Source organism: Ailuropoda melanoleuca, chromosome 1 (assembly GCF_002007445.2).
Source record: "Ailuropoda melanoleuca isolate Jingjing chromosome 1, ASM200744v2, whole genome shotgun sequence".
In the NCBI taxonomy this organism is placed as follows: Eukaryota; Metazoa; Chordata; class Mammalia; order Carnivora; family Ursidae; genus Ailuropoda; species Ailuropoda melanoleuca.
Genome location: NC_048218.1, coordinates 10,171,055 through 10,182,669, shown reverse-complemented (window position 1 = coordinate 10,182,669; position 11,615 = coordinate 10,171,055). Strand labels below are relative to the sequence as shown.

At 45.1% G+C, this 11,615-nt stretch overlaps 1 protein-coding gene across 1 annotated transcript; it reads right to left on the bottom strand.

Annotated features, from left to right (window-relative positions):
- Positions 1-3,616: 3,616 nt before the first annotated feature.
- Positions 3,617-4,372, bottom strand: FAM243A (family with sequence similarity 243 member A). The gene has a single exon (XM_011222086.1). The coding sequence runs from the start codon at positions 4,370-4,372 to the stop codon at positions 3,617-3,619; it is 756 nt and encodes a 251-aa protein (XP_011220388.1).
- Positions 4,373-11,615: the final 7,243 nt, after the last annotated feature.

Genomic DNA, 11,615 nt, shown 5'->3' with positions numbered 1-11,615 from the left:
CATAACGCCGGGATCACGCCCTGAGCCAAAGGCAGACGCTTAACCGCTGTGCCACCCAGGCGCCCCAGACTTGAGTTTTCTTAATGAATTGATCCATTCTTTATCTCTGGTAATAAAAGGATCTCTTTATCTCTGTCCCCACCATAACTCATCATCTTGCCTTATATTGAAGACTGCTTTTTCAGATAGGAATATTGCAACAAGAGTTACTTAATCATGAGAGAAATTATAGCATGTCTGTATGCTGGTGCCTGTGATCCGTCAGAGAAGGAAAAAATGATACCGGAAAAGAATGGGGAATATTTGTAGAGTGATATTCTTAAAACCATGAGAGAATACTCTTGAGAGTATCATTGGAGGGATTAGCCTTAGATGGGAGCATGGAGGATTTCTTTGCCAGTTTAATGAAGGGAAGATATATGGGAGTGGCTTTAGTAAATTGGAAGCTATAGAGGTGGCAGTCTGTGCAGGTTCTCTTGTGAATGCTTGCTTCCTAAGTGAAACAAGCAAGGTTATCAGGTGAGACTGTGATTCTAGAAGATGTTGGAGGTTTGAGNCAAGCAAGGTTATCAGGTGAGAGTGTGATTCTAGAAGATGTTGGAGGTTTGAGGAAACAGTCCTCTTGTCAAGCAAGAGGAGTGAACAGACTTGAAACTATGGTATGATCGTCAGGTAGCACTAAGGGTCCACTTCAAGTTTAGTACTCATGAATGTAAAATCGAGGTCACCCACATGCAGATGCAGGGGTATAGCAAAAAGTGAGCATATAGTCAGATTTAACTAGAGGGGAGTTTTAGGCTGGCATAACAAAGATTGGAACAGAGGAGTTGAGGATGTTTATGAGAGAGTGATAATATTTATTGGCCATGGAATTCTACACTGGAAAGGGAGGGAGGAAAGTAAGGATACAGAGGCAGTGAGGGACAGCAAAAATTGTGTCCTAATCAATACATTGTAAGTCCCGGTAGGGATTGAAGAATTGTTAGAATTAGGGTATCACAGGCAGTAAGCTAGGAAGAGGTAGTGGTAAGATTGTACAATGTTTGACCTGGATATCCTGTTTGCCCGAGAACCTTAAAAACCTTCCAGGTCTCTCCCCTCTCTGCGAAATAATGTCTCTGCAAGGTATTCTGCCTCTTGCTCAATTCTGCGTTGAAATCTCTTTTTGTTGTGGGGTCCACTTGGAGGTGGCCACTTTGTCAGCTGTCAGAGGTGACCCTTTCACCTCGTGAACTGTGGGAGAGAAAAATAAAACACTGGGTTCCAGCAATGAAGCCAAGCATGGTTCTTAGGCACCTGGGCTTTCATGTCTGATTGGCTTGTGTGACCTCAAAACATCACGGTTTCCTCACCTGTAACGTGGGGAAATGATAGAACCTCCATGATGGGATGGTTATGGGATTAGATGAACTGCCCAGGTGCGAATGCTGGGTTTGAACCTTAGCTTCTCCACACTGGAGCGAGTTATATGATCGCTCTGTGCCTCAGTTTACCCCATCTAAAACACAGAACAGTGGTTACTCCGTCATGATCTATTGGGAGGACAAAATGAGTTAAGGACATGTAGCTGTCAGTGCTTATAACTACATAGAACTCTGGGTAGATGTGTAATAAGTGTGATGGAGGGACAAAACCCACTCATACCCCCAAACCCAGGCCAGCCACACTGGGGTCTGTAAGTGCCAGTGCACTGAAGTCACCAAGGAGGCTTGAGTCCTATTGCTTGCTCTCAAGGAACTTAATTTCTAAAACATACGCAAAACAAGTAGCAAAGAAGACCTCAGAAATGTAGCACACGGTAAGAGTTGTTTCACTAGGTTAATCGCTAATGGGGACTGCTGTATTTCAGTTGGCAGAAGACGTGCATTAGCCTCTGTGATCAGCTGAATAATGGTCCCCAAAGGCATCCAGCTCCCAATCCCTGGAACCTGTGAAATGTTACCTTATATGGAAAAAGAATTCCTGCAGATGGAATTAAGTTAACGATTTTGAGGTCATAGTTCTCCCATCTCCATACAGATGGGCCCTACGTGCCATCACGACTGTCCTTACAAGAGGGAGGCAGAGGGAAGTTAGATTCAAAAGAGGAGAAAATAATGTGGCCACAGAAGCAGGGTTTGGACCCGTGTGGCCACCAGCCAAGGAATGCCAGCAGCCACCAGAAGCCAGAAGAAGGAACGACTGATTCTCAGCACCTCTGGAGGGAGTGTGGCCCTGCCCACACCTTGATCTTGATGGAGTGAAACTGATTTCAGAATTCTGGCTTCCAGAACTGGGAGACACTAAGTGTCTGTTATTTGGGGCCACCAAGTTTGTGGTGGTTGGTTACAGCAGCCACAGGAGATAGACACAGCTCACTGGGAAGTGGGATATGTAACAACTGAGATCACCTTGTTCTGGGGGGTTGGTGGTTGCAGGTGCAATGGGCTCATCCCCAGATAAAATGCATGACAACAAAATGCTGCAGAAGTCTGCCACTTGACTGATGAAAAGCACTGAACATCTACTATCATTGGACCATGTATTTCTGAATAACTCAGGGATGTTCTGGAGGGAAACAGGGCAGGAAGATAAGCAAAGCATCTGATGTTTTCTGCAATTGGCTATCAGGAACAATCTTACATATGGGTCATTCTCTTAGGAGTTAGGTGGAGATTTTCATGAGTTGTTTTGACACACTCTGGAATAACTATGTCTGTTGTAAAATTACTGCCTGAACATATATAAATGGGAGTGAAATTTCTGATATGTTTAATTGGAGGCAGGTGAAACCTTCAGTAAAGATGAAACATACCACACTTTACAACCTGCATTAGCAATGGCCTTGAACTTGAGTGATGTGTGCCACACCAGCCATAAGTGTCTCGGCCCTTGGGGCCCCAAGATGCAACTCCATGGCAAAATCTAACGACCTCCTGGTAGGATTCTTGGAGTTGGGATGAAAGATTGCATAAGTGGGCTCCACAGACCCCCATTCACTTCAGCTGTTCACCCACCAAGTCCCAGTTGAATCAATCAACTGCTACAACTTTCCAGGTGTCTTATTAGGACCACCAACTCGCCTTGGAGCATCTGGATGGGGTTTCACCTTGGATGTCTCTCACCTAACTTCTGACACCTTTTTTTCAAGCAATGGGCAGCTGCTCAGCCACTGTCTGAACCACATCTCCCACTCACGGCAAACTGTCTCCCTGTAGATTATTTTGGTTGGTTGATACTGGTTGGCACACTATTTTCAACTTTTTTGTGACCACACACTTGGTTCTTTTTCTTTCTGACCTAAATTTCGACTACCACAACCATTAGCTCTGCTCACCTCTGCTCACCACTGAGCTCCTTTGGGCCGGGTTACTTGTCATCTTCCCATTAACATAGCTCTCAAGGAGGCCGTCACAAGATGGGAGTCGAGATCCCTAATTTACCAACAAGTTTTAATGGAACCTCCAGTAAGCCTAAAGCACTTTGCCAACAGCCTTAGAAACCTCAGTCCTCACAGCCTGTCTGTGAGGGCGCTGTTGGAGTATCTTTGGCTGCAGTGGTCCACAGTCGAGCCCAGCAGAATTGGTAAAGACTATGCCCATAGTATGGTTCCAACCGCTTGTGAGAGGAATCACCTTTAAGAAAATTTACCAAGATAGTAGTTTTCCCATCTCCGTACTTTGTTGGTTATTGTTTTCCATTTGCTTGGGTTTATCCTTTCAATCCCTTTGTTAATTAAATCGCTGAGAAGTATATACTGGTAAGAATAGACACTGTCAATGTAGTGCAAACAAAACTCCTTTCTGCTATTGATGATAAACCATTTCAGAGAAGACCAGGCTGTGTCTAAAGGGTTTAGGTAATTGTAAGGGGAAGGCAGAGAGAGTAGTTCATGGCCACAGGACTTGGCTACCTCAGGGCAACATACAGTGCTTGTTAAGTTGATGACTGATGGGGCATGGACCTGGGCCTCTGGCTCTTCATCTTCGTTTGGCTTCATCTTGTCCTGCTGCCTTCTCTCTTTGACCACAATGGCACACTTCCCATAGGCCTTCTTCACCACATCACAGAACTCAACGAAGAGGCTGTCTTCCTGTCTGATGCATAACTCATCTCTTAGGAACTTCCGATACTTCCAAGGCACCCATCCTTGACTACTACCAGCATGCACAATACACCAAGTTGGAGTTTGCATGAAATACCCATCACTAAGGTCTTCTCCAGTTATAAGACTTTCAGCGATATCAGTTTCTCCAAAATAGATGGTCTTAAATCCATCATATTGCAGCATTTTCAGGGTTTTCAAATATTGGAGACATTGGTTCCTCCTGATGCTATCAAATGGATTTCTGGTAATGATGTTTCTTAAAAGAGGGTTTGCAAAGTGAGGCATGGTGTCTCCTCAAGTGTTTTTAAAAGCTTGCAGGCCTCTCTCTGTGCAGATCTGGCAAGAGTAGCATGATGACCTCACAAAGGGCTTTCTTACAGGTAGGCTCAGTCACATAGATACACTTTGGCTTTCAAAGCACCATGAAACACATACTCAGTACAATTTTCTTTTGGCCTATGTGATATGGGAAATGCTAACCATAAAAAAAAATGTTTCTTGACATGGCTTCTGCCATGGTTTGGGACAGAGATCGTCAATTTTATTAGTTTGCTAGGGCTGCCATAACAAAATACCAGACTGGGTAGCTTAAACAACAAATTTATTTTCTCATGTTTCTGGAGGCTGGAAGCCCAAGATCCAAGAGTCGGCAGATTTGCTTTCTTCTTCTGAGGTCTCTCTCCTGGGCTTGTAGATGGCTGCCTTCTTGCTGTGTCCTCACATGTCCTTCCTTCTGTGTGCATGCATGCCTCTGGCCTGATCTCTCTTCTTATGATCACTAGTCCTGTTGGATTAGGGCCCACCCATATGATCTCATTTTACTTTAATCATCTCTTGAAAGGCCCTCTTTCCAAATAGAGTCACATTCTGAGGTACTGGGGTCAGGGTTAGGGCTTCAAAATACAACCTGGGAAACAATCCTACCCACCACAACAATCTTTCAACAGTGATGAGCCAAATTTATGACCCCTTTCCATTTGGTTCATGAAGATGAAGAGGAATATTTACATTCATTCATCCAGTCCAAATATATTTATTGAGCACCTACTAAGCACTGGGCATTGTGCCAGGCACCAGTGGTACAGCCATGACACATCCAGTGAGACGTGCACGTGTGTGTGGTTTAAGTCTGCACGTGCATGGAGTTCACAGGTGGCAGAGGAAGCTGTGGCAAAGAGTATAAGAAAGTTGGCCTGCATGCCTATCTTTCATTGGGGCTCCCAATTCTTGAGGTAATTCCAAAACCCATTTGGAAAGCACTTTTAATTTTATATACTCAGGGCAAAAGAGAGTTTTCTTTAAATCCCAGCAGCCTCTTCAATTGTCTTTGTATTTTCTTGTTCCCGTCCTTAGAGCTAAAGCTGTTTCATAAATGTCCAAAACAGACTCCCTCAAATGACAATGTGGACAAAATGATTTTATCAGGTCCTTCGCTCAACTGTTGAATGGATGAGTATTTCTCTTCTCACCAGGGTTTTCTTGGGACTCAAATTTAGGCAACCTTGGACAGTAAGATTACCCCAGCCCAGTTAACACGAAGCATGGGCTCTCTGAACAGGCTCTCAGAAGCCAGGAGCAGTGAGTTTGGGTTGATTGTTAGCTTATGGCCATTTTCTCCTAGGATTTTTCTTTTAATAGTGGGGACCGTTTTTCAGACCAAATTTGATAGGAATGCCAGAGATGTAGAACAAGGGTGTGGCTGCTATGGTTGGTTGAAGTGGTAATGGTAGTCCCAGAGTCACCCTGTCAGCCACTCCCTTTCCCCACTGTCCCAAGGTCCCCTGCGCTCTTGAATGGCAGTGTGAAAACACTATATAAAGCAATGAGGTCAATTCTAAGACAACAATTCTTTGCTTCTTTCATCCAATGTTCAGATATGGATATGAGAAACATGATTGGCAGTATAGAAGAGAACGTGCCATATTTTATCTTTTGTGTAAATATATACATATAACTAAATGATAAATATTTATATTTACTTATATTTTCAAGTAGGAAAAACAGAAGAATGAACCAAATATGAATTAAAATTGCTAACCATAAGTGGAGGAATAGAACAGGAGGGAGGGAAAAAAGCAAGAAATATAGATTTTTCTGAATGTATCTTGTTTTCTAGTTTTAACCAGAAAGTATAAACATTTTACTTTTTTTAAAAAAAAAGTTAATAAGGAAAGATAAAACAAAGATTTTCTTAAAATATACAAATAAAGCTAAAACTAATGAACCTGCTTATCATGTCAGTAACAGCAACATCAACAAAAACACTCAACCCAGCAGGAATGCATACTTCTGTCCCCCAGATGGTAGTCCCTAATACTGTCTCCTATTAGAGGAATCAGGGGTCCTTTGGTTCTAGGGAAAGGAAATATACAAGAGGAGCTTGGGACATCTTGTCTAGCCTGAAAACAAGGAAGCCATCAAAGACTACCAGATTCTGTTGGAAGGACCCAAGAGTCAAATTAAAAAGTGGAAGAATTTGAGCATCAATCAATAAAGAAATAAATAATGACTGCAAGAAATTGAAGCAGGATGAATGTATAAAAATCTCTGAGTTCATAATAGTACTGAAACGAATAACAAATCAAACACACAATTAAAAAAACACCCAAAAAACCTATTAGTTGCCCGGAGGTGACATTGGAGAGCACCATGGCACTATTTTCCCAATTAATAAATAGAAGAATCAAATGCTTATCTTGCCTTTTCTTGTGTGGATTCCATTTCAGAGTGGGAAATGCCAGGATGGCGAGTCCAGGCAGATGTCAGGCCAAGGTGATGGGTGTGAATGTGGCCCCACTGGGCTGTGTAGGGAAGTAGAGTAAGTCTGAGCACCAGGGTTGTGGGCAGAGGCTCTGGTACCGGATAAACCTAGGGGTCTAGTCTTAGCTCCACTCTCAGTAGCCTCGACTTCTCTCTCTGTAAAATAGGGAGAATACCTGTGGCCAAGTATTGAGGCAAGGACTTATGAGGTAGTAGATAGAATTCACTTGCATGGGGCTTAATAAATGGCTGCTGTTATTGTTAAGACAGACTTGCTGGGAAGACAGACCCTCAGAGAGCTTGGCAGCGACATGAGAAAAGAAAAAAGTCACAGGGGGAAGGGCAAAGGAGGAGAAAAGGAAGGAAAAGTTAAAAAGAAAAATCGAGACTGAGGACCAACATTGAAATCAAATAAGTTGTCCACCCCATGGAATGGAAAAGTAAGTGTTCCCTTCCTCTTTTCCTCCTTCCCTTCCTCCCTCCCTCCCTTCCTTCTTTCCTTCCTTCCTTCCTTCCTTCCTTCCTTCCTTCCTTCCTTCCATTTCTCTCTTTTTCCCTCTTAACTTCATCAACAAATCTTGAATGCTTCCAGGTTCCAAGCTGTGTAAATCTTGGAAAAACCGGAGTTCAGTGTGGTCCCCTCAAGGAAGGCGCCATCTTGTGGGAGAGAAGAGTTAACAATGAGTCTCAGTAAAAGGGGATGGGTCTTGGCTGGGGAAGGAAGCTCTAGAAATGGGGCCCCACGGGAGGGACACCTTCCAAGGAGGAGATGGAACAGCCAACTTTGGAAACCTAGGGATGGGGTAGCCATGGGGAAGAGCTTGTATTTCAGCTGAGATAAATCTTCAAGGAGCTCCTGACCTCTCTCCTCAAGGCTTAACCTGGAGAGTGTCACAGAATTGCTGAGGAAGGGGTGAGCTACATAGAGCCCAGAGAATGTGTAGCCAGTAGGGGTTATAGGGGGGACTGCAGCCACTGAATTCAAAGATTTCTCCATTGAGGGGGATGGTTGAGCTGAATAGAGACACAAAGATGTGAATGCAAAGCAGGGGAGGGGAGGAAGGACCAATGGCTGCTTAGGAGGCACACTCTTTGTTTATACCTTGTCTGTGCACTTCCTGCTTGCTATGTAGTCTGTTGATTAAATCTTTACCCCTACCTGGGAGGTGAGAGTACTTCTTGGTATTTCAGGAATTGGGAAGCTCTGGAAAGCTGGGAAGGGGGTGGGCAGTGGGAAAGAGGAGGATTTGTTAACTGTCAGAATTGAAATTTAAAAAAAAATGTTGGGGCGCCTGCATGGCTCAGTAGGCTGAGCATCTGACTCTCAACCTCGGCTCAGGTCTTGATCTCAGGGTTTAGAGTTCAAGCCCCACATTGAGCTTCATGTTGGGCATGGAGCCTTCTTTTTTAAAATGTTCTCATTACCTTTTAAGTTATCAACACAATGTATAGGTGTGGTAGATAATTTCCAGTCTTGTTCTTACTGCATCCATACCTGCTTCACTCACCAGCCAGAATGCTGCTGGAATTGTTCTGTGTCGTTCAGACACTATTCTACCTGGATTTAGGAGTATAGATACAGATCCATGAATAGATGTTTGATTTTTCAAAAAATGAATTATACTTTATATTCTGTAACTTGCTTTTGTAAACCTCACAACAAATCACAGGCATTTTTCCATGTCACTAATACTGGAAAACCTCATTCTTTTTATTTATCTATTTATCTATTTATTTGGATTTTATTTCTTTGAGAGAGAGAAAGAAAGAGAGAGAGCACAAGTTGGCGAGAGAGGCAGAGGGAGAGGGAGAAGCAGGCTCCCTGCTGAGCGGGAAGCCCGATGTGGGGCTCGATCCCAGGACCCTGGGGTCATGACCTGAGCTGAAGGCACTTAACAGTCTGAGCCACCCAGGTGCACCCAAACCTCATTGTTTTTAAGAGTTACGTTGTATTCCGTTATTTGGGTGTGACGCGCACTATTTGACAAATGCCCTATTTTGTGGTTGTTCAGATTGTTTGCTATCTCAAATAACGTTGTAATGACTGTCTCCTCACAGTGACGAAGGTCTATTGTAGACACATGCAGCTACACGTGGCAGGGGAAAGGAGAGGTCAAAAGCCATGAATGGTTTAAATATTGGTAGATATTGCCAAATAATCCACTAAAAAGTTTGTTCCAGTTTGTACTCCTCAGACTGCTACCACCACTTGATATTAGTAATCTTTCATCTTCACCAGTTAGGCAAAAATGGCCCTTTGCTGTTTTAACTTCGTTAATTGTAAGTAAATCTGGCCATAGAATTTGAAAACAATGACAAGAGGAATTTGACATAAAATGCACACATTTAGATGCCCTTGGGGGTTATTTTTAGAGAGGGCACAGGGGCCACGGGTTTGGAGGAAGCCGGCCAAAGGAGAAGTCAAGGGGCTGGGTCCAGTGGGCTACCCACCAGGCCTTGGAGGTGACTGGAGAGGGGGTTCTGGAGTCAGGGTGATCAACAGTGACCAACCCCCAGAGACTCCTTCTGCACCCCACCCTCGCTGGCCTAGGGGGAGACCTGGTCCTGGGCAGGACCAGGAATTAGCCTGACCTGGCAGCCAAGAGGGGCCTGGACTCAAGCAAATCATTGCACCACACACAGCCAGAGAAACTCAGAGAACCTTTCATATTTCCTCCTTCCCTTGATTCTGCATCTCTGCGCTTCCCCTCCTTGACTGTAGGTTCCACTGGGAGAGGAAGGCCTGGGGGAGAGGACATGACAACTCAGGGTCACCTCCCACTTTGGAGATTTTGGAGGATGATGGAAGGACCACCAGGGGGCAGTCTGGGTCTGTGTCCATGATGACTTACAAGCAACACCGTGATCACCTCCCAGGAGGCGAGGCCTTGCCAGCCCCTTCCCAATCACAGCCTTCTCCCTCAGTCCTGATAGTAATTACCCTCTGCTTTTCTAGAAAATTCTTCTGTTCTTCTTTCTTCTCTACTGCCTGGATAACTGATACTCTAAGGTAGAACGCTGTAGTGTGTTTAACTTATTGAAATTAATTTCATACAATTGGAAAATCAAGTTCGTTTGATTCAAAGACAAAAAGTGACAGAAGTCCTAACTTGAATTCACAAGGGGAGGGGTTGTGGGGGGATCCTAAACCTGGTGAGTATGGCTGTAGTTTTATTGAGTTCTGCTTGACACAAATCATGCTTAGCATTTAAAAAAAAAAGGAAACCTCTGGAAACTGGTTGCACCAAAAAATAATAAATAAATAAATAAATAAATAAATAAATAAATAAATAAATAAATGAAACAGTCGCCACACATATAAATAGATATGTGTATCTGTGCTAGTTTGACTATTACGCCCTAAGTTTAGTTGCACAGGAAACATCATGTTTATTTATTTAGATCAATGACATTGGACTCAGGCATTGTTGGAATGCTCCTTACCCCCCATCCCCAAGGCCAGAGCACTGGCTGGGCACTGAAGTCAGCCTTCCACGCTGCTCACTATGGGCAACCCAGGAGACGCTCAGATCCAATTCTGGTGGTCCCGTCCCCTGAGCCCTGGAGTCTTGCTGGGGCTAAGAACCTCTGGGCAACCTCTGGTTGTGCCCCAAAGCACTGCCTAGGGGGCCCAGTCACATTCAGGGGGACGAAGAACGAGCAAGTCGAAGACCCCCAGAACCCCCATCAAAGAGCCTCAGTCCAGAGCTGGGCTTGGGGATAGCTCTGCCCCATTCTGTCTCCTGGGTGGCCCTGTCCTCCCACACCCTCCACAGGGCAAGTAGCTTGGTCTCACATACACGGGGGAGGGGCTGCCCTCGGGCTTTGTTTGACCTGGCAGCTTGGACCTCCTCTGAGGCCCAGAGCCTGGCTCCCCCCTACGGGAGACAGAGCAGGAAGGGAAAAGGGCTAAGAACGAACCCAACTTCACAAGTCACAAACGAACCCGCGCCGGTACGTGTGTGAGCAGGTGAATGTCAGACTCCTTGCCTCCTCCCCAGACTTGCTGCAGGGAAGACACGCCCAGTGAACCCTGTCTGGCATGTGAGGTCACAAAGCCCCTGCTCGCTCAGCGACTGGGGGTAACAATACTGTTTGTGAGCACTTAGTGGCAGGAAGGGCCTCGTGCCCTCTGCCAAAGCACCTTGGTGACCCCTCCGAGCAGCCCACGGAGTTGGAAGGATTCTCGCGCCATTTTCAGGACAAAGTGTTTAGGAAGAGAGGGCAAAAGGGCCCCTTCTCCTCGCCTTGCCAACCAAGGGAAGAATTCTCAGTTGCCTCTTTTCCTACAAAACGGATTCTTAAAAAAAACACCTAATGTACTTTCTAGAGCTAAGGAGAGTTGACAGGGAGGGACCACGGGGGCTCCTCATATGCCTTGATCCTCTCCGGAGCTTCTTTGCCTCACATGCAAAATGAGAGAATTGGACCAGGCAGAGGCTGTGTTTCACTTGCCCTAAAATTTGATCTTTTTCTTATGGAACAAGTAAGATGTGCTTGAGTGTAGATGTGTGTGTGTGTGTGGAAATATGTATGTGTGTGTGTCTGTTGGGGGGGTGTTTACATGAGTGTGTGTGTGTGTGTGCATGTGTACACACGTGTGTGGATTTTAACTACCCGGGACCTGGTGTGGGACACCCACCTCCGGATGTGCTTCCTGTTTCCTCTGCAGCCGAGTGACCTGCTCACAGGGAATGCTTCCGGCTACACCCGCCTCCCGCGGGCCCCTTCCCACGTGAGCATCAGCTCCCACTGCTGGGAAGGAGCT

Bases quoted from the DNA above. Each gene is read 5' to 3' on its own strand.
- FAM243A (XM_011222086.1), bottom strand. From the start codon at position 4,372: ATGCCTCACTTTGCAAACCCTCTTTTAAGAAACATCATTACCAGAAAT.